The sequence below is a fragment of the Myiozetetes cayanensis genome, unplaced genomic scaffold, assembly GCF_022539395.1.
Source record: "Myiozetetes cayanensis isolate MyiCay16 unplaced genomic scaffold, myiCay2020 scf33, whole genome shotgun sequence".
Classification (NCBI taxonomy): Eukaryota; Metazoa; Chordata; class Aves; order Passeriformes; family Tyrannidae; genus Myiozetetes; species Myiozetetes cayanensis.
The window spans coordinates 2,864,529-2,888,345 of record NW_026087555.1 but is presented as its reverse complement, the minus strand read 5'-3'; the positions used below and the strand labels follow the sequence as shown (position 1 = coordinate 2,888,345).

Sequence of the window (23,817 nt, the reverse complement as noted above, 5' to 3'; positions counted from 1 at the left end):
TGGCTGGGTATCTAACTGGCTTTTACCAAGTAACTGTTCAACAGCTTGCCTCTTCTCAACATGATACAAGAGTCAAGACCTGCCAAAGCTGCTTCTTCCTGATTTCCACAGCAGTTCTGGAAGGAGAACTGCTTCCCAAACCTTTTGCCACTGGCAGAGCCTAGTGAAAGTTACAGATGTCCTGCATGCTTTGGGACTATCACATCACACAGCACCCCAGAGCCTCACAAAAGTGTTTTCCACTCCTGTCAGCAATGACAAAAGGCACCAAAGACTGCTGCCACTGATGCAGCCCAATATCCATCTCTGGCAAAGCCACAAGTGTGTGCAAAAGCACTGTTTGAGGAAGTGCCAGTTTCCCTTGCTTGCCAACTCATCTGCTTTTTATCAAATACAGCAAGTTCATTTTCCTCTGCAAGAGATCAGTCTGACAGACAAATCTTATTGATCCCAAAGTGTGTTATTTCACTTTGTGACCATGTGCCCTTTTATTTAGAGTTCTGATTAGAATGTGACCCTGGTGCCAATAGAAATGTAAATATTAACTTGCTCAAACTACTTACATCTGAAAACTGAAAAAGACAAACATGTTTGTTGATTTATATACTGAGCCACCCAATTCAAATGCTGTAAACTTTAACTGTGACCCAAGGTAATGTACACATGCCATTCCTGAAAGTGGCAAGTGTGAAATGATCCACAAACTCCACTTTGTAGGACTTGGAGTGGAGAAATATGAGTGTAGCAGGCTACATCTACAGAAAAGGGAAGAGCCTCCAAATTGTGGCACAGAGCAACAGACACAGGCAGTGAAAACATGGTAGAAAGAACACCATTTGGACCACCAGAAATTATCTGAGAAGAGGTTACATCTAAGGAACCACCCCAAAGAGACTGAATTTTCATGTTAAGTGGGACAAAATCCCACTTTAATCATTCACTGTAATGAGTAAATTAGAGAACTTCAATACAGAAATCCATATGCTACAGTGATATGAAACATATGGAAATTGTAATGATGGGATTACAGAATGAAAATTAAAGCAAATATAGAAGTAGGTAGAAGTTGAATAATTTCAAAGAAATGCACAGAGGAAAATTGCTGATGAGATGAATTAAGGAAAATTGCCCTTTTTTCAGCAGTTACTTTTCAAGGAAAATCTGGGGGTCTACAGGACCAGGATTTAAAGATACAGGAGAGCCAAACGTCATCTTTAATGATATCAATTATCTTAATCTACATAAGGATTTCAGATATCATCATTCAAATTTGTGTCGATCTAAATTTAAAGTTACAACTGCATTTGTTGTCTATTCGACACCCAGGTCATCTTAATTTGCTGCTCTGACAGTTCTATCATTCCATCTCTAACGCTTACCATGAATCACACTCTGTATAATCTTATACTGAACACTGTACCTAGGCCTACTGAAAGAGCTTGGATTAACTGATAGGTTTACACTAGGGAACTGAGGAGCTCTGTAAAGATACCTAAAGAATTTAAAAGAACACATTAAACTTAAATGAAGCAGTAAGCCATCCAAAAGGAGTTCTCAGGCAACACCGACTGACTCAGTTGAGCAATCAGTTTAAGGCCAAGTAAATAGGCAAATGCATCAAAAATAAGACAGAGACAACACTTGAGCAACCTAGGACTTAGCCTCATGTGACTTTTATCAGTGAAAACAACATTAAGTTGAATGAATGAATGAAGAGAAAGAACATTCAGTGACCAAGAAGGTATGGACAACTGTCACAGGTTTTTACTAGTCATGGACAAGAAAGAGGTGAGACAGATAGTAAACTGGTATGTTCATATTTGGCCTCCAGGGTGGGTTCTGTCATGTTCTATTCCTTCCTAGTTGCTTTCTCAGAACCCTCAAATGAGGATTAGGGAATCAGGACACAGGCCAAAATTCACTCTCCTGGCAGTCCATATCAGAATACCCTCTCTCTCTTTACAGGTGATGTAGCACAGATTCCATCATGCCTGTTACCATCAGCATCATATCCAAATAAAACAAGTTTTCCGTCACATGATGGCTGTACATTCAAGCTTAACACAGGCTCAAAATGTCTCCATCTTACCTCTGCAACAGTCAGACAGCTTACACCCTCTAGAACTAGAATACAGGAGGATCCTCACTTACTTCATCCAAACCCAGTAAGTATCACTGGTACAGAAGCCCTGACATTTGCCAGAGACTGGTTGCTAGTTACCCTGGGCAGAACGGTTTCAGGGGAACCAGGAAAGAAAAGGCATAATAGAGAAGCTCCAGGATGAAATTAGGAGAGAAACTCAAAATCCTAACTGCAAACAGCACCTTTCATGAGGACTATCAGCCACAAAAGTGTCATATTCAGAATTTAGTGCAGACCAGATAACACAGAAAAGACTGAAGGAGCTAAAGACTGAATACAATAGATACTTTTAGATAAATTAGGTACACTGTGTAAGTGCATCACTTTACCAATGGTAAAAAATAATTACAAGAGACCACTTGCTAATAACACATCACTTTCTAATTCACGTTTTCTCTAGCTCTCAGCTGCACATAAACCCTTGATGATTTTACAATCAGGTACTATAGAAACCAGAAGGCACAGGCCCAAAAATGACAGTAGTATCTGGGAAGTCTATTCTGTGGTATCCTATATAAATTGCTGAGTCTAGTTGCCTGCCTACAAACTACCCTTTTGGTATTCAGGCTGATCTTTAAGTATTACAAATAAAAAATGGTGCATGTAATTTCTTTGGGCTGAACAACTTTTGTGGGTTCCCACAGCCCCCAGACCACGCAGATGTGTGTGCAGTAGGACTACCTCCAAGAAGCTGGGCACACTGTGCACCAACACCCCACAGCCTCCACCTCTAAAAAGCACTTGCACCCACATTTGATTAGAATATATATCCAGAGCAGCAACTACGTTGATTTTCCCATAGGGATGCCAACTAGAAAATCATAATTTTAATAAAGACACAAAGGCCTGCCTTAACTCCCTTTAATATATCTACAGCAAATAAAACTTAAAAGTCACAGTTACATAAACAGTCATGTGCCAGAGTGCCCTTGGTCCCTCGTTTTCCCTTCTCGATTTCTGTGACCTATAATAGGTAAGCAGCACAGGGAGTCACTATCCTCTTTGAATGGAATTTCTGGCTTGTTCCCTTATCAACGGGATGATTGTTCAACTCTTGACCTCCTCACAAAATGGTTTAGCAGTGTTGCCGGTGCTTGAACCAAATTTCTCTGCTGCAGGCTGACCTAGAGAGAGCAGCACAGCTGCAAGAAGGAACTGCCAAAGAGCCATAGCTCTTCTGTTCTGTCCTTCTCGCCTGTGCTAAAGTTGTGTGAAAATACTCACACAATTAGATAGGGAAAGAAGCCCTAAGTAGGACTCTGTACTTCATCTCCACATCTTCTAAGATAATGATTTTCCTAACTGGAGGAAAGGAGGGGAGGAGAAAAGCAAGGCACAGTTTTTAAAGACAGTGCACATATTCTCTACTTTTATACCTAACTTAAATGACTTTGAAAAAAATCCATGTACAAGAAAGCCAGAATATTCACCTAACAATTTCTCTAGTACTGCTTTTTTGAAAGATGACTGCAAGACGAACGAGATTAGAGAACATTAATTACCTTTCAGTAACTAGAACTATTCCAGATGTTTTGTCTATGTGCACAAACAACTGAATGTGCACAAGTATCATGCATTCAGGTTTGTCAACTGCTAGACAGTCACAGAATATCAAAACGAATGTACAGCATCTCAGTTTCCTTTCAAAGGCAGAATCCAGGTGTGATGGACTCTTCCAAGAAAAAAGGGAATCAGGAGAGATTACTGAAAAAGCTTGTCACAGACAACATAAAACTGTCTTTATTTCCTGTCCCTTAAAGGAGAGGAATTTTATGGTAGATGGGAAACAGAGGCAGTGGCCTTCTACTTTCAGTCACAAGCCCCAGAATAAATGTGTCAAGTGGGTTTCATTACCTGCCAAAAAGATCCATCTTTTACTAGCAAGTATCCATGGAAGAGGACAGAAATACACAGTTTCTCCTGAGGAGAGCTGTCACCACATGATGAAGATTTTCAGGGCTGGCTGACAGACCACAAGATAGGACCTTATGGTGACAACAAGTCTGATCTCCCCCAAGAACAAATTCAAAAGATAACTCCTAGAATGATGGATGTTTGACATATTGCCTCGAAGAAAGATTAACTGTTTTTCTGTTCTAGACAAGCGGTTATAGTTAGTAGCTGTGGGATTAGTGTTTGAGGAGTGTTGGTTCTACTGGGACTCAGAGAAGGAGTACCAAAGGAACAGGCATCACCTTACAGTGCAGTGAGAATACTGAGGTATCAAAAGCTCAAGACTGAGAGAAGAAGTGGTCCTGTGCCCTCTCTTAAATGTGCTCTGTTGTTCGGCTGCTTGATGAGCCAAGAATTAAGAATTTCAACTCACTAATTTGGCAGAAAACTACTCACTCTGTCAAAAAATCAGGAGAAAACTGATGCAAAGGAGGCAGGAGTGAGAAAACAAGAGGAGTGGATAATCTGAGCCACCTATTTCCTCTGGTGTTGTGGGGTGCAAAGTATATTGTGTCCTGTCAGTGAAAAACACCAGAGGATTCTCTCTCCCATCCCAAACCTTGAAAATGTACTACACCTCTCAGGGAAGAGCTGGCCCATGCAGTCAGGATGGCCACAATATCATGCTTTAGACTGCTTTAGAAGCCTTATCTGGGATATCTGCAGCTGGGTTGGCCCCCACAGACTCTGATACTAATTAAAAAAAGTCTGCTCTAGAATTGGCTGGCAGCACCTTCCAGGGAGAAGAAAAGTTCTACAGACCCAGAAATAGTACTTTTACAGTGAGGCCCAGTAATCAGCAACCATGAAAAGAAGGTGAGTAGAGCAGGATGTCTTATAAAGTAATAAATAATGTTACATATAAATAGTATATATGTATAACATTTACCTCACTATAATTTTGAATGACTTGCTTGTAGCTGGATTTTGCCACAGTTTGAGGCTCAGTGATCAGAAGTACCTGTGTGTGTGTGTGCATGAAACAGAATGGAACACACATGACCTTAGAGGAGGGGAATACTTTTGAAGACTGCTTCTCAAGTGGTATGCATCCTACACAAAAAGCTTTCATCAGGTGTCTTGACCCAACTTGTTCACCACAGAGGTGATCCTGCCACTCTATTCAGCCCTAGTGAGGTTGCTTATGGATACTGTGTGCAGCTCTGTGCTCCTCGGGACAAGAAAGATGTGAATTTCTTGGAGTGGGTCCCGTGGAGGGTTACAAAGGTGATAAATGGACTGGGGTATCTCTCACAGGAGGAAAGATTGAGGGAGCTGGGCCTGTTCAGCCTTGAGAAGAGATGACTGAGAGGGGACCTCATCGGTGTATAATATTGTTTGAAGGGAGAGCGCCAAGAGGATGGATCCAGGCTCTTCTCAGTGGTGCCAAGCAATAGGAGAAGAGGCAAAGGGCAGAAACTGATGCACAGTAAGTTCCATCTGAATACGAGGAAGAACTTCTTTACTGTTCTATACTTCCACGTACTGGAACAGATTTGCCCAGAGAGGCTGTGGAGCCTCCCTCACTGGAGATATTCAAGAACTGTCTGGACACAATCCTGTGCCATGTGCTCTGGGATGACCCTGTTTGAGCAGGGAAGTTGGACCAGATGACCCACTGTGGTCCCTTCCAACCTTACCCATTCTGTGATTCTGTGATCAACACCTAGAATAACTGGAGAGAAGGTAGACAAAGACAGTTGATTTTTATGATTGAGGTTTTCAGAAGAAACAAATATTTCTAAAGCCAATTTATACTGCAAAGGCTGGCTAGTAGGCCCAAGACAGGTTCATAAAACATACCACGTGTCAGTAAAACAATAGAAAATCATGTTCCTTACAAAATATATTTTATGTTACCAATGTTCTTGTAACAGTTTTATGAAGCCTGAGCAAAATACCACAGCCAGACTTATTGAAAGTTTCTTCCACAGGCCCTCACGAACATCCTATAGTAACCTACAGCTGAGGTTGGGCACACATTTCGTAAAGCACAAGATATTGATCAGACTGATTTACACACTAAAGGAATACGGTCAAATGAAAACCTGAAGTCTGTACATTAACATATCAAAGGAATACACCTCTTCTGCCCAATGTAAACACAGAGGATGATGTACTATTTGATATAAAACCAAACACTTTTTTAGACAGCAGCTTCTGAGCCAGATTGAAGTCCCTTATCAGGAATTTCAGGCATTCCTTGGTCTTTTAAAACCAGCTATGTTATCAGTTTAATACTCTCACAGATTATTATAAATTTGAGGACAAACTATATATTCAGGAGCTCAACTGTTATTCCCACAGCTCTGGTGGGAATGGGAAACAGCTTTAACAATCTTTGATGGTTCAAATTGAACTGTCTCAGTCTACACAGAGACATTCCCTGCACCTGGAATGGTAGTGTATCACTTGCATCAGTGCACATTCATTATTGTGGGCTCACTTACATGTTAAGTTCCATATAGCAACCGGAAAGACTACCTTTCCTTAGTTATAAGGAACTATAAAACCTCCTTAAAATTACTTCTAATAAGCCAAAATTTACTTTGTTTGTTCATTTGTTTTGCTCTAGAGAGATGTCTAAGGCAATAGCATTTTGCAATGGGAAAGTAGCAAATTACAAAAGGTAGTAGGGATGCTGGCACCTCCAAACTAAGAAGAGCTAAACACCGTTCTCAAGACTTCTGTTATCCTTAGCATACAGAGACAAGACCTATCATGTCAGCCTACCTCACAAGGAGGGAAAATATCCTAAAATTTCCCAACATGAGCCTTCACAAGAAATGAAACAGCAAACAATTCAGGCTACCAATTTGGGAAAGCTGGCTACAACCAGAAAATCCCTAAATGAGGAAATTTAGTTTCTGTTCTAGATCAAATTATTATGGGAGATAATCACTTGAATGACAATGTTCAATATAGATATCCACATGTAACTCCATGTATGCAGTTTTATTCCTCTGGCAGATCATTAATGAAACCTTCTTTGAGAAGTTGCTTATGGAACACAGAACTAGTGTCTCTAATAGGAAATTCTAAGCAGAAACACAAAACTACCTTATCTTAAACATTGTCTATTTGCAAACCAGAGGCTCAGTTACTTATTTCCAAATGGCTACATGCTTTGTAGTAGTCCGGTTCTCGGTCATAGTTTTCTATGGTATATTTGAGGTAGAAGACATCAATACACAGAATTTCTTTTTTTTTCCCTGACAAAATCACAGGCTGCAATTATCCCTGACTTACAAATGAAAAAGAAATAGACGGAAGGAAACCCATTATCAGATTAGACAGTGTGAATAAGCTTAAGCAAGGAAGTAACTCAACACTCTCAATCTATCATGATACAGTTCTGTTGAGGTGTTATGGAAGACAAGATCCATTCACTTGGACAGTTCTGCTTGAGAAATTTGAAAGATCGTACTATGTTATTAATATATCTAAAATAAAAAAAAGTAGAATAACAACCTCAGTTCTTTACAACTATCATCCCTTAAAAAGTAATGGAATTCAAGAAAAGAGGTGGGCACATGAGAATGGTTACAGAATTAGACAAAAACTTGACCTATGACATAGAATAAAAGGCTCAGAAATAAAGGAAATTTATCCATTTCAGAGATGTAAGCCTCTCCCTCAAATGGCTCAAGTAATACCTGAGGAAGTTCTTTCTGCATACCCCACAAAACTTTTTGGTGCTGTGATGATCAGTCTCCAAAAGAAAGGCTAAGTATAATACATGGTTTAGAGAACCCATTTACTGACTCAATGGCTCAAGGTATTTTAAAGTGGTTATATTCTTCTTGGCTGCCAGTGGTATCCACAAGGCTTTGGTAAACACCAGAGGAAAACTGGGAGAAGCACCCTTAACAGTAACACTTTTACGTAGCAAGCACCACCCAAGAAAAGAAACCTCCATAGCAAAACTGAAGTAATTATCAATAATACAGGTTTTTACCTGTATGATCTAGGTATCAAAAAAACATAGGAAAGCTTTGCATATTAATCTTCATTTAACTTGGTAACAAAATTGGCATTTCGCATACCTGTGTTTTCTGGTCTTGAGCTATGTCTATAAACTGCCTACTCTTACTGAGTGCCTTCATCAGCTAACAATTCATCTCAATTAAGGCCTGCACCTAACCTGCCACCTCCCCAGAACTGGCTGCAGTGATAGTTGTCTCAACACTTTACTGCAACAAAACACATCTTCATTCACTGAAATGCACTGCAAGCCTCATCAGTCACAACCCCACAGTAAAAAAGGAGGCACAGAAATCCTCAAATATTCCACACAATTTACAGCAGCCAAGAATAAAGTCTATGCTATAGATTATTGTAACACTGATTAACCCTCAATACATGCAACTCATTTTATTGTGGTTAGTCATTCAAAACTGACAGGGTCACCACAGCAACGTGATTTTTAGTCACCCTTACAGTTGGAAAGGAAGTGGATGAGAAGCTGCAAGTGTCAATTCAGCTGGCAAAAAAAAGTGAGAAAAGTATTCAAACATGCCACGCTTTGCTGTATACAAACAATTTGCAATGAAAATAACTTACTGATCACAACTATAATTTATCATTATGGTCTGGGAATGGCCATAAGTGTACAAAAAGTTCTCATTTTACCTGAAACATTAAAATTGATCTAAAAGCTCCAAGAAAAAGCCATAATCACCTGTGTTCTGAGCTGTGCTATGCAGAGAAATTCCCAACTTTCCTAGGGGACAAACCACTGACCAAGAGGCTAATCAAGGCACCAAAACCACACTGGCTGATTACCTGCTCCTTCACCCATTCATTTCAAAGAGCTGCCCTTGTGTGTTGTGCACACCATATAGGATCATGCCCTTAAGCAATCTAGAGTAAATTTACCATAGCCACCATCATGTATCAGAAAAAATTGTCTGCTAAGGTTGATAAATCAGTCAATTACCTGCTTCCTTGACTTTTATTCTTCTGTAAATGTTTTCAAACTGACATTACCAGTACGTGTGAGAAGACAACCTGCATATTGCCAAAACCAACTATTTAAATTACTAACAAATCCTTAATTACTCTAAACAAGATTACAACAGGCTTATTTAAAAAAAGGTTTTTAAACAGCAAAGTGATAGCTCCAGAAAATAAAGCTCCCTTGCTGTCACTATTTGAGGCTGCTGTCTCCACATTTACTCTTGCTCTGTGTACGACCCTTGGTGCTCCCTCAGCCCACCTGAACACCACAGCAAGAGCACCTGCTGTCTCTCCATTGCTACTCCTTGCATGGCTGACCATGTACAAAGGGTTCCCAGTCTCCTCTCAGCATCTTCTATGAGGTCCAAACCACCTTCCTCCCCAAGCCATGTGCTCCCTACACACTGCAAAACAGGAAGAAATCATTAATATACCAGAGGAAGGTAAGACAAGCAAATACTACTAAAGACCTGCAGTTACTAACTTTATCTTCAAAGTAGAGCTGCTTCAGTGTCCCTGGTGGGAATCTAAAGAATAGTCCAATGCTCCCAGGTGGCAGGAGAGTGTGGAAAAACCATAGGCCATAATCCTTGCCAGTGAGTTGATCTGGGCTAAAAACGGAATATTAAATCTATGGCAAGGTAGACACACGTGAGCTCAGGTAAAATTTCACTTTCCATGCTTCCTCTCTCACTGGTAAGAGCAAGAGATTTCCAGAACAGCAGAAGAGAAAATACCTAATACAAAGATACTGAAACCAAAAGCACAATTATATATCATCCCTCTTCCTCTACACACAGAAGTTATTAAATACAATGGACCATGCAATAGATCTGGTTTCCTGTATCTCTTCAGAGGCACAAAGTTTGGAATTGAAAGGTGGTAAACTCCCACCAGGTTTGTACACAGGTAGACTAATGTAAGCCTAGCATAGCTCCAATATTTGAGAAAAGCTCTATTAGAAGTTTTCAGCAGCACTGGAAAAATATGCAGCAGCACCAGAACACATCTAGTCATTTCAAGGACCATACTTTCCAACTTTCTCTCCACTTACTTCTGTTTCCCCTGTAGCATCATCCCAAGGGAAAACTGCTCTACAGATGCTCAAACAACCTCAATAACTATTACCTCAGTTTCCCTGAGAAACTGCTAAGTGGATCTTTCCTACAGGACCTAATCAGAATACAGGCTCTGTTTTAGGCTGAAACTATTTTTCTGTTGGGTCACATGTGCCTGGAACAGCAGGTCGAATCCCTGGCTTGTACTTCTACGCAATATACATAACCAACAAAGGTGGAGAAAACAGTATCTCCTTGAATCTCTCATGCACAAGATAATCCTTGAGACCACTTTCTAACTACTGCCATAGAAAAGAGAACTCCAGGAGACATTCCGCTGAAGGAATAATCAGAAGTCCTCCTGAAGAACATGGTATTTCTGAGCTGCTTTCTCCATGACTATTGTCTCTAATTTCCTGAACCAGGTCATCAGTGTTGAGGATAATACAAATGGCAACCTTCACTTTTCCTCTTCTCTCCAGTGCTTAAAGGCATGCTGTGTCTTCTCTATTGTGTTCCAAATAACTTCTCATTCTGAAACCACCAATAGTCTTCAGGGAATGACACTGATAAAATACAGATATTACCAAAACGAAAAATGGCTATTTCTCTGCTTTCCTACCTTTCCTCACCAATCTTCTTCAGCTCGTATAAAAAAATTACCATAAATATTGACTGGCAAAAGGTGAAAAAGAGAAGAATTATCAGTGATAAAAGCAGTGATTACACCACAAGTGGTTTCAAAGAAAGAGACAAAAAAGGAAACTACTCCTCAATGCAGTAGTACTACACAAGAATTAAAGCTGAAAAGGGCAGTGTGAGTGAAGCTCTGCCAATAGGTGTGAGGATTCTCTAGAGAAAACTTCCTGTTCAGCCACAAGGAAAAAAAAACCAAAAAACAAACGAACAAGCACTAAAAATGCCAGAGATCTCATGTCTGTAAACTATGATGCCAAGACTCCAGACATCCCCACAATCATCATATAACCCCAACAGCTCTGTCATTGCAGTCTAGAGCTCTTGGACCCAAAAAGGATTTGAACACAGATAGAGCTCACAGCACCAGCAAAATAGCATGAAAAAAATTCTTGCTGGTCAAAGGGAGGTTTTCACCTCCCCAGTACAAAGTTAACCCAGGTAGTTTCTAAGGAAGGAAGAAGAACACAGCATCTCTGTCTCTTTATTCCTGCAGGAGTCTGGCTGTCTGCTGTTGATATAAAGGACATATTAGAGCTTGAAAAACTGTCAGAGAACTGGTTGTACTTGCCTACCTTGATGAGATGATGTGATGTTCTACACACTATGCCTACTTTGACTTTTTTGCTTAGCTCATTACTTCCTTCTCTGAGCATGAATAAGACATCTCACCTTCTCAAAAGTCCCAGTGGCATTCTGGCAAAAGCACTTCATTCCACTCAATTGGGAAGAATCACTACTGCTACATATTCAATAATCCAAACACTTCAGTTTATGTGTAGGGCCACGTTCTCTCCTGTGTGGCATGTGAGTATTTGGCAAAGGAGGAACACAGCATGAGCTCTGATTCTCCCTTGTGCTTTCTGACCTAGACTCAGCCTAGAGAATGGCTTATCAACAGCAGCTGGAAATGGTTGTTAACCAGCAATAACTAGATCTGAATGCATTCCAGCCATGGCTTCATCTCTAACTCTTTCCATCTCTGATTCATAGTCTATTCTAAGTTGCAGTGCTATGAAGATGTATGAAACAACAGTATTATTTCTCTCCTAGAAACATCCCCCACTCCCATGCAATAAGAATCCTGGTCTGGGAAGGCCAAGGCAACTTCTGTAACACTTGCATTACCCTAACAGAACCAGGGAGATCAAAGGAAAGCTGCAAAGATGGCCCATTCCTGATAATAAACATTAAGTTCAAATTTAAAAATAATGTTAAGTGGAACTCAGTGAGGTCATCTTAAATCATTCTAAACAGTGAACCCAGAAAGGTAGTGTCAAAGTAAATGCTGAGAACTTTCTTTACCTTTTACTAACATGCAGAAAGAGAAAAACCCACAGTAGGCACTCAAAACACTGACTCTTAGGAAAGGCCTTTTAAAATATATGGAATTGTTGCTTTAGAATACATTTATTAAAGTTGTTTCAGGGATCAATAAATTAAAAGAAACAAAATCAACTAGAAATCCCTGTCACCTTAATATGTAGCTGGCAAAAAAAACCAAAACATGGGAAGCCTCAGATCAACCTGCTGCAGTGCCTGTAATTATCCCTATTGTGTTTACAATTCCTATCAAGAGGTCACAAAGCAAAGGGAGGAGCTCACAAACTGTATGTATGGCAATGTTCAACTACAGCAGGTAATAACAGACCAGTGTACCTGCCTACAGGTATGTAAGATCTCTTATGGTTTTGACTAGCTTCTGTTTACTTTTGCTGTATGCAGCTTCTCCTGCTCTACTTTTGGTAAATAACATTGCTCCTCATTTACCATTATATTGTGCCTGAAGTGCTGATGCTCATTAGCTTTCCAACTAGTTCAGAAACAAAAGGTTTAGGTTTCGGATACTGAAATTATTTCTTCCTGTACACGTCATGGGAATCTTGTTCCCTATAATTTAATTTTTTCCCTCCCTCCCAAAGTCAGATTAAAACATGGCAAATTATATTCTCTGTGTTTCTAATTCCTCCCACGTGCATGATATTATGGTAACGTATCTAAGGGAAGTTCAAGAAATGTTTGTTTTGTCGTGCTGTGTTTGTTACCAAAAACAGCTGCTTTCTGTGTCCCTGAGAGGACTGCTTAGGGTTAACAAGTGAAGCCAAATAAGAGAGGATTAGGATGCTACTCCTAGTAGGCGAACACATAGAAGCAGACCATGTGGAAGAGGCACTCCTCAATTCCAGACACACAGTTTTAGGCACTACCTCAGCTTTCAACCTCAGGAAGTCAGAGGTCACATAATTAACATGCAAGCACTGAATCAGAAGTGGACGTTCCTCAAATCTTATCTTAAAGAAATCTAGGATTCTGTGCCAAGCACCTGGTACAAAAAACTAATGCTGTGGCTACTTAGGGCACAGACACAGTATAAATGGCAGCAACCTGTTTTGACATTCTGCCCAAAAATCCACTTGAAATTCAGATGTAAAGGAATAGCTAGAAGTGAAGTGGAAGTTTCACGCTCATGTCCATTCCATTCCTGGCTCTTTCTGCTGAACAAACAAGTGTGACAACTGCAGTGGGATTTGATTTTATTTTTCCAAAGTGCATTTCTCGGTTGGAAACTCTTGTGAGCTTTACCAACACCTTTTTTTGATGCAGGCCAATAAATGCCTTCAAAGACAACAACTCTGACTCTCACGAGAGCATGTCTCTACTAAATAACGCAATGCTGGGAAGTGATACCTGAGCCAGCTTGAGCATACCCACAAGTAGTAGAGCTGAATTAACCTGGGTAGACTGCTGTGATAACGGCCTCCCATACACAAGGTAGCTTATTTAGAGCTTGCTTTGTTATCTCAGTGTGGCACAGCACTGTGCAGGAAGACAATATAAACAATTATGATGAAGTCTATTTAGGTGTTATGGGCAATGTTCAAGTACCTCAAGGTGGGTAGAAGAGCCCCCTGTAGAGTTATTCACCATGCAAAGAACTCCCTTTGGCAGTGCAGAATTGACAAAAGGATTATGTCAGCCTTTCCTTCCCAGAACAAGGAGCAGGGTGAGAGCCTTGGAGCAACAGAAATTAGAGCAGCTCTAGGCTGTTATGATTACACTGGTGCCTGAGAAGGGCTCTTCACGGGCTCAAAGTGCTAGAAGTACAGAGGTAGATGAGAGGAAGTTCAGCTCCAAACACATAAAGAAATGGGTCCTCAGTCATTAGTTACAGGGCTAGACTTGGCACAGTGGTTTATAAAGGGAGAGATTCTGGCTGTGCTTCAGTAAAGCAAGTAAACACAGCTACACCGCCACCTGGCATCTAAATACATTTGCCTGCCACTCTCTCTGTTCCTTACTTTTCACTCTAGGTAAGGATCAGCTAGTTGTGTGTGTTTGTATTTTAATTTTTGAGACGAGTAATTATTTGTATGACTACACAAGTCAAGTGAAGTCTAGAAGCTTGCAAAGAATTTGTGTCTATGGAAGACACACATGGGGATTACTCATTAAGCTAAATACTTACTAAAACCATCAGTGGTTCTAATGCATTTTTCTAAAAGTTACTTGCCCTGATACAGCATCTTACAAAATCTAACAGGCACCAAGATTCAGGATATGTCCAAAACATTCATTCAAAATAGGAAGTTGTAATTTTAAAGTAAGCTTGTGTCAAATCTTCTCCCTTAGAGAAACTTTCAGATAGAACTTGGGACCACGCAGGGAAGAATTCTTTGTACCTGCACAGAAAGCAGAAAGCATAGAGGAAAACCATATCCAAGCAGTAAATCCCAGATGAGGACCAGAAGAGCTAGAAGTCCTTCCTGAGGAAGGGAATCCCTAGAGGCAGGACCATGCAGAATTCAAGGAGATGATGACAGTAGCTTGGCTTTGAGTTGCTTCAAAAATTTTATTTCTACCCTAGTGAGAGCATCCCAAATAAAAGAAACAAAACAGTGCAGATGTTTGGAACCTAATTTCATTTTTTGCTGATTATACTACTCATTACAAGACCTCTACCACTTGGTAACCCTTTGATTTTTAATGTAATTTATTCTAAACAGCAACTAAATTACCAGTTTTGCATAAAAATTTCCCAACTTCTCTCTCCTGGTCTATCTACTGTGCTATCAGCACTACTCGCTTTTTCCCCTCTACTTCTGATCCTGTTGCCAAAGTACTGAAAAGAACAAGGAAAATTTCTGTTTATGCAGCCCAGTTTTTCTGCCTTTACTGCATGTTTCTCAAAAGGTATAACTCTTCTGTAATTCCAAATTACCCAAACTTGGACTTTGTGTGAATTCTTAACCTGCAAAATGTAACAGGCTTGTCTTACTGTTAGGATTAACTTAAATTCTACTACTCAGTATAATTACACCACAAACAAGGAAACCCCTGGAAGAGCAGGAATAATTTTAAGGAACAGAGCTAACTACTAAGATGACAAGTTCAGGTTGAGCATTCAGAATATTTGTCATCTAGACCAAAGAGGACACCAGCCTGTAAATGCTACTGAAGATATTTGAGGTAAAGAGAAATTGTTTTGGGGAGCATAACACTGCCATAATTGTGACCCTAAGTTAGTCTGGAGAAGAGGGAAAACTAAAAGACAAGCTCTCTTGAGAGCTTATGGGTTACCAGCTGCTGAATCCTTCATTAAAGTAACCACAGTGCAGTGTACAGTTGCACCCATCAATGCTGCCTGCAGTGTGCATCCTTTCAAAAGAAGTATGGATCAAGTATGAGTTTCATTATTTAACTACATTTAAAAAAGAAAATCTTTGGAGAAAGGGATATTATCCACCTTTTAGAGTTATTTGTGGTTTTTTTTCCTTCAGCTCAATATAATTTATCATGGCCATATCACCCCATAGCATTTATTGTTCTTGAGAAAGAACACTTAAAGTAGAACAAAAATAAAACTTTTCTATGAGGATCAGAAAGAGAGAGAGGAAGAGAACCCCTCCTCACCCCTCAGGAAAACTGGATTCTGTCACATACTGTTGGCTACTTTGTAGTCCAGATATCTTGCATATTATTATTTTTGTAAGGCACATGATACTTTAGCCTCCATACATCCTGAAAAGTTTTGTGTGCTTAAACCCAAATGATACAAATCATGTATCATGAATGGCAAACTAGGCAACAAAAAACGGTGTACTGGAAGGCAAGACAAAATATTACAGAGAAGATATGTGCTTCAAGCCTGACTCTGGAGCACTTTAACGCTGTAACAGTAAAAGTATTCCAGGTACAACCCATACTAGCATTCTCTAACCATCTGAACTCATGTCTGTATCATGATTTCTTTGCAACGTGAAAGAAAAAAAGAGTCCTCTATACAGTGCTTCATGACAAATCACATGCCTTGTGATGCTTCATGTTAGAAAACCTTTTAACTTCAAAAAAGTCCTCTTTTGTAGGTCATGCTCTCATTATCCTGCTCTGGGATCTGGTCTGATTAAATTATAGGAAATTACTAATACTTCACTTTGAACAGCCAGCTCCTTCTGGCTCCTCTTCTTCCTTCTTTTTTTTTTTTTCCTAAACTTAATTCCTCCTACTCCTGCCTTCTTACATATGAAAAAGACAACAACTGCTCTGTTACAAAGATTAAGTCATACTCTTCTTCATCCATTTTAAAAGTAAAAATTCTTTCTGTCTGCATGTTCTTACATTTCCCATTCCACTGCTCTATCTGCAGGTTTTCCTGTTTGGCCAACTAAAAAGTTTGCACTTGCATTTTAAATCTTGGGCACCCCTACCCTCTCTAAAATCTCATTCATAAGAACCTGAAGACTAAACTAGTTTAATGCACACAACACTGACTTCTTGGTAGTCTAATCTATACTCCAGTGTTAATTATTTATATTTTGTACTATCAGAAAACGCTAAGACATAGTCTACCATTGATCTGCTGTAGACATTTATGACTGACTGAGCCTTATCAGACTGACTTAGTTTGTATAACAAAAAGAAAATTAGCAAACAAAGTTAAGGAGTAGAGACTTTACATGTAAGACAGCATCCCCATAAAAGCAGAAGGTATTTCTGAGAAGTCTGTGACAACTTCACTAGCACAACAGGGACAAAATAAGAACAGTATTCTCAGATGGAATAATGGAGATGTTACTCAATCCACCAAAAGGTTGCTGTTCATTTGAGAGGCGTTATTAACCTAATCATACTACTAATAATAATTTTCCCTACATGGAGCCTCTTGTCGACTATGTGCTAGATCATGATCCCTGCAGTGGTTAAGAGGTTAAAAACAGTAAATATGCTAGAAGACTAAACAAAATATGTTAGAAGAATAAATAAAAACTTCCCCTTACACATGCAATGTGTACTAATAAAATAATTTAAAAGAGAAAGATTCCTGTTCCTGGCAAAAGCATTTTGTCTTGGAGGCAGCTCTTAAATGCTAAATGACAGTAAATGCTTTCCTGACATTGGGAGGTCTTTTGAAAAACCTATCCAACACTTCCTCTCTTGCTATCAGAAAGTATCAAATGAAGCAAATTGCAGAAATAAAAAAGAAGGAAGCTCTAAATCACTGTTAATTTACTTGTTTGACAGTATTTTCTTTGTCCTCTGATGATATAATCAAGTAATAAAAAAACCAATATAATAAAAAGCTTCACAGAGTTCAAGTGGTTTTTTACTGTATAGAAAGAGCTAACACTTCAACAGGGTATCTGGAACATCTAACAGTGTACCTGACCATGAAAGCAAGAAGAGTTATGCCCCCTTATTATCAGATATCTAGCTTTTGATATGGAAACTAATATTGTATCAATTCCACATCTTCTTCAACAAAATAAATCCAACAGAAAATTCCACTGCAGTTTGTCCTACATTAAAAGCATTCCTCAGAAACTAGCAGGAGTTCAAACTTCGCAATGTAGCATCTGCTACTCTGTAACAAATGCAAGCTTTGAATAAATGGAATTGTGGCATTCATTCATTCACAAAGTGCACTGCTGACAAGCCTCCCAGACAGAATCAAACCCCAAGGAGTATCGATTGCTACACTTAAGGCAACGTAGTGATCTAGATCTTAAACATTTACTCGAGTGCCTCAAGACTTCCCAAAACTTTTACTTTTCAGGCTGAGTTCTTTCAAGTCACATGGAGCAGTTCAAAGGAGACAGACTTTTGGGAATTTTCAGTAAAGAAAATAATAGTCTGAGGTAGAATGGAAAGTGAGGCAACAAGAAGAATAAAAGCAGGGTAAAGTTGTATTTATACATGTATTTTTAAATACTCTTATGCTAACTGAATAAATGAGAAATAAGTATCTAAGTGCTGAAGTGGTTGAATGGGAGGAAAACAATCTCCAATACACACACAGGAATGAGCAAAATTCTTTAAACATTCTAGCGAAAATGAATTGACTTGCCCAAGTTAGTCACGTCCAAAAATAATCATAAGACACATGTACTGGGCAAATTTGTAAGTTATAGACCTAACTCTGTCACTGTAAACTGAGTCTACACTACTGCAGTATTTAGTTCAGATATGAATGAGCCATTGTCTATCCAGGAACTCCTGAAGTCCTTTCCTCATTCCTTTGTATCTTAAATTAAGAAGGATGCACTTTCCTTTGTTTTTCCCAGAGTGTGATTGAGGACATGCTGCTGGCATAAGTGGCTAAACAGTTCCCAAAAACTGACTTCTCTACACATGAAAACTCCTCTTACAATATATGCAAATACTGGAGTCTCAAAGGGCCCATCCATCTGACTGAACCCTGAGGTTCACCCTGCTTTGAGCAGGGGGCTAGGCCAGACGACCTCCAAAGGACCCTTCCAAACTAAATTATGTTGTAAACAACTCCAATGACTGAAAGCTCAACCTTAACTCTGCCCTTTTAAGCAGATGCCACCAAAACACACTATTATTGCATCTAATTATATCAATCCTTCTCTTCCTTCAAACACTGAAGCATCAGTATCCAGCAACTCCCTTGAAAATGAACTAAACTCTCGCAGCAGTCTCATCTGCTCTAGCAAACCCTTGCACAGAGCACTTCTTCACCATGGTGTGTGTTTTGGCAGTGCAGTCTTCTCATGTGGAACGACCTCTAAATTTACGTGAGGGCTGTCAAATGCAGTCAATGGACAGAAGTATAAAATCAGGGTCTCTACCAGCAGCAGCTCCATACTATCAGTGCAAGCAGCCTGACAGTGTTCCTCAGATGCATTTCAGAGTACATAACAATTTATAAGAAACTAATTAAGGCCTAGAAATCCTGAGAACACAGCCTCCTGCTCAAGCTGCACTGGAGTCGACAAGGACTTGCCAGACCAAGTTACAGTTGCTCAGTTACAATGTAACACTGGTAAGCTATTCTGTGTATCAACATCTATTTGTTTTCCCAAACAACCGCAACAGAATCCAAAATATCACAGGGAGGTTCACTACATTACTGGAGACCATTCATGCATCAGCAGCAACCTGTAACATAACTCAGGAGGGAATCACAACAGCAATGCTCTCAGTGGGGTAGAGTGAAGGTTGAGCACAGCACTAGCCAGCTTCTTTTGGGATGCTCGTGGTGCATTTTACAATTCTTCTGCCACCGTTATTACTTCAAGGTGAAATACACACACCATCCTCCTAAGAAATGTATTCCTAAAAACCTGCAAGAACTGTGGAATAAAAATGTGTTTTACACTGAGCACCCTTTAGAGCAACATGTTGCTAAAAAAACAAAAAACACAAAAAATCATAAAAACCCCCCAAGCCCAAAGAGAGACCTCTAATCACTATTTATAGCATCTGCATACTGAATTCCAAGGCATTTGCTGAATCTAGAACACTATTATTTTGAGTGATTTGAAGTATTATTATTGAAAATAACAGTTTTGATTCAGTTGCAAAAGAAATTAAATTAAATAATCCCATTGAAAAGTACCGTTCATGTGGGGCAAACAGCATGTGTATCACACACCAGAAAGAAAAAAAAAAAACCAAAAAACAAACATTCAAATTCCTCCCATGGACTGAACTAAAAAAAAAATTAATCCCAAAGAACTACAGATTGGGCTGTGTAATTAAAAAAAAAATAAAAAAATAGTAACACACGTCGAACTCCATTCGCACAATGAAGGCAATTGTTCGTCGGCCCAAAAAAAGCCGTGGCTTCCCCCGGCGCGGCGGTCAGGAGGTCGGGGCCGCGGGCGGCCGCAGCCGCAACCCGGCGGCGGGGGCAGTGCGGGGCCGGGGCCGCGGGGCCGAGCGGAGCCCCCGGGGCTGGGCCGATCTGAATCCCTTCCGCCGCCACCGCCTCCTCGGCCGCGGCGCGCTCGGGCGAGCCAAGATGGAGCCCAGGTTTGATGTCAGCCCCAGGGGCGGGCGGAGGGCAGCGCCGGGGCGGGGGCGAGGGCAAGGTCAGCCGCCAGCCCGGCGCGGCCCCATCGCCTCTGCCCGCCCCGAGAGCCCCCGCAGGGCTCCTGTCGAGCCGGTTCCACCCCCTCCCCCTCCACCCGCGCCCCATCACCGCCCCTCCACGGCCGCGCACGGCCCTGCGCGCCCGGGCTTGGCCCCTGCCCCCGCCCGCCGCGCCGGGGCCGGGGCGCTGCAGAGGCGGGCGCCGCTCTCCCGCTGCCCCCACGAGCTGAGCCGAGCCCCGCCGCGCTCTGCGCGGGGAATCGGCGTTACCGGCTCGGCTCCTCAGCCAAAGGGCTACGCGGGGGCAAACGGCAATAGGAAGGGATGGGGAAGAGGGAGAGGAGGGAATAACCTCCCCGCCCAAAAACCCAAACATCAACCCCCCACCAGGTAAAGCCCACCACAACTCAAGCCCTTTTGACTCGGGAGGAAAGGAAAAGGAGTGACAAATATCTGTGGGGCTGCAAATGCCGCCCCTCCCGCCCCCAGCCCGCCGCCCCCCGCGCCGACACCCCTATCCCGACACTGGAAGGGCGCGGGGAGCGCTACCCCGGCCCCTCCGCCAGCAGAGTGGGGCGGGAGACTCGCCGCGCTCCGCCCGCAGCGGCGCCCCGCGGGCAGGGGCAGGAGCCGCCCCGGTGAACTCCCGGTGACCGAGCCCGGCTCCGGCATCGGCGGTTCAGCCCTCGCCCTGCCCCGAGCACGGCGCGGAGGGGCCGCAGGCACGCTCCGAGCAGATATGCCGGGGACAGACAAATGACCCCTCCATCCATCCCCCGCTCTCCTTAAACCGGCCCTGGGGCCACGCAGGGGCAGGGTATTTTTAGGTCTCTTCCCTTCCCCTCCGCCTCCCTCTCAATAGCTGCCGAGCGCTGAATACGAGGAGAGGGTGGAGAGCGAACGGCAGAAAAGTTAACTGTTTTGCAAAGAGGGGAGAAAAGAGGCAGGGAGGGGGGAGGGAGGGAGCGAGCGGGGCAGGGTGAGCTGTGTCAGGGGATGTGTGTCTGTGTGTGAGCGCAGGGGGTGCCCGCGGGCGGAGGATCGGGTGCACTTTAGCCCTGTGCTCTGCTGCTCTCGTCTGGGGCAGCGCCGCCGGAGCCTGAGTCTCGCCTGGCTCGCCTGACCCTTCATTTCACTGCGGCCAGGAGGAGCCCGGAGCCCGCCGCCGCCTCCTCTCCCTGCTCTGCAGGGACCTCGCCTGCCACGGTCTGCCTCCCCGCCGCCCCCTCCCACGCCGCCGCCGGCGGCCACGGCCCCCTCCGGGGTGGCCCCGGGGTCGGTGAGGGTGCCCCGCCGGCCCTCCGCAGTCGCTGCCCGCCTGCCCCCACTCCCGGGCCGCCCAGCCCCGCCGCAACCTTTAGCCGGGGACGGACCTCTCGGCTGGTTCCGCACAAGACGCCAGCAGCCGCTTCCTCTCGCCGCCCTCCCCTCCGGTGCTTAGTCCCCCTCCCCACCCCAATAAAACAGACCCCCCTCCGGCCCCAAGAGAAACCCACCGCCCCCGCCTCCGCCCCCACCCTCAGCACAAATGCACAATCACGGGCGAGGGGAGGGAGGAAGGAGGAAAGGGCGAGAGACACGAAGAAAGAAGGGGGGAAAGGAGAGAGAGGAAAAATTAAAAGGGCACAAGGCTGTTCATCACCAACATGGCTGCCTTAGCTCAGACCTAAAAGAGGAATAACCCAGGCTGTGTCTTTGTCAGTTTCACCTCTGTAACCCTAAACTAATGCACGAAACGACAGAGGCGGCTGCAGAGGGGAAGGAGACGGGGAGAGGAGGAAGGAGAAAATGGCAAAAAGAGGGGGCACTTACGTGAAGAGAGGCGCTTGGGCTGCTCCTGCTTCCTCCTGGGCATTTTCCCCCTTTTTTCACATTCTCCTCCTTGGTTTAACGGGAGATCAAATAAGACCGGGAGGGGGGGGGCACGGACGGGCACAAAGCCGGGGCCCCCGGGGGAACTGCTAACCGGGGCGGGTTTTCCCCTCTTCGCCGGGGGAAAGGGGGCTTGAAGCCGGTTTTCCTGGAGCCACCGCGAAGGGCTCCCTCTCCCCCTTCTCTCTCTTTCTTTTCCTCTCCCCCCACCCCCACCCCCTAACCCCCCTGCAACCCGGTCGTGCACCTGGCTTGTCCCCGGTCGCAGTATCCCTCAGCGGCCGGGGATGTGTTTCCCGGCGGGCGGGCGGGCGCCGTGCCGGGGCGAGGGGGCTGGCGCGGCGGTGCCGAGGGCTGCGCCCCGCGCTCCTGCCGGCCCCTAAACTAACACTAACGCCGGGATCAAAGGGCAGCGGCGCTACCGGCGCGCCCGCGGGCGGGCAGGGACACCCGCGCACACCCCCGCACAGCCCCGGCGGGCGGGCACACGCGCGGGCACACGCACCGACACACGCGCGCCTCGGCGGGGCAAGAGGGGACGGTGCCCCCGCTCCCTGCGGGCTCCGGGTGCGGCGCGGCGCGGCGCGGCGGGTGGAGGATGCGCTGCCCCCGGTCCTGCACCCGCTGCTAATCCGCTTTTACGAAAAAAAAAAAATTTAAAAAAATATATTAAAAAAAGGTGTATGTGTAAATCTCTGGGTCTCGACCGTTCGCGCTGTAATTCCCTGGTTTGCGGTGGGAAAGAAAATGATAATATTAAACCTTTTTTTTTTACCTTTTTTTTTTTTTTTTTTAAGATGTTTTGTCTTCCTATGTGTTAGAAAGTGGAAAAAAATTGTAGTGGTGCAAAGCTAACCTGCATAAAATTTCTTGGATGTGATCAGCACAGGGGGCCCAAGGGGCTTTGCTGCAGCCGAACTTCAGTTCGGGGGTGGGGGGGCGGGGGGGAGAGGATGGTTTATGTACGACTCCCTCCGTGCCAAAATAAGCACACAAAATAAGCAAGAAGGGAAAGTGGGCAAGTTGGTATTCTGAGGATTTCTAGTGCAGGTTTTAAAAAGTGGGAAGAATGCAAGCAGCGTGCAAAATCACAACTCCTTGAGAGAGTGTATGTGTGTTTGTGTGTGTGGAGGGGGGAGGAAATCAAGATTAGGTCACCCCTAATGGTTGATTTAACTGCTACATGATACTTCTACAGTGCACACAGCAATCTGGACTTCTGAAATTTACTTTTTTTCCCCCCCTGCTATAATGCAGGTATATGAAGCTTTATCCTGAAGCGATTCCAGTGTGCACTATGAAGCCCGGATAGCAGTTTTCATTAACTGATACATACTTTCATTACTTCACAAATCACACATCTTTCTTCAAAGACAGACATGAAGGTGGGGAAAAAAAAATAGAAGAGGGATTGGGTCTCACTAAAGCACAAAAGGTACTCTGTGAAAGAGAAGTGCTCTCTTTGTGACTTGCAGTCATTTGGATAAAAGTTCACACAGAGGTTCGTAATGATTTAAACTCCAAAACCTGTTACTACAATTGAAGTAAAATTATTTGAAGCACGGTTGTTTCATATAGCTCTCTCTTTGTGTAAGAAAACTTTGAACTTAGCAGAATACATAATAGAAATCATGAATCAGATGTTGCAAAACTAAAAAAATCTGCGTTATTCTAGCATGTATACCTGTGAGATATACCTTTTGACAACCTGACTCATCATTTTATCACACCATTCTCTATCCTAACTTCAAAAATTTTTTTTAAAATAAACAGCTGCCTAGGAAAACAAACCAGCAAATT

The 23,817-nt window shown here is 43.0% G+C and overlaps 1 protein-coding gene across 6 annotated transcripts in view; it reads right to left on the bottom strand.

The window, feature by feature from the left end:
* The window catches only part of ZNF827 (zinc finger protein 827), a 105,653-nt gene extending 83,447 nt beyond the window's left edge, over window positions 1-22,206 (bottom strand). For all 6 annotated transcript variants that reach the window (XR_007630246.1, XR_007630248.1, XR_007630247.1 and 3 more), the window contains exon 1: window positions 21,958-22,206. Coding sequence is in view for 3 of the 6 variants with exons in the window: in XM_050327329.1 (XP_050183286.1) it covers window positions 21,958-22,000 (43 nt within the window). In the remaining 3 variants the exon portion in view is untranslated. The remainder of the gene's footprint in view (window positions 1-21,957) is intronic.
* Window positions 22,207-23,817: the final 1,611 nt, after the last annotated feature.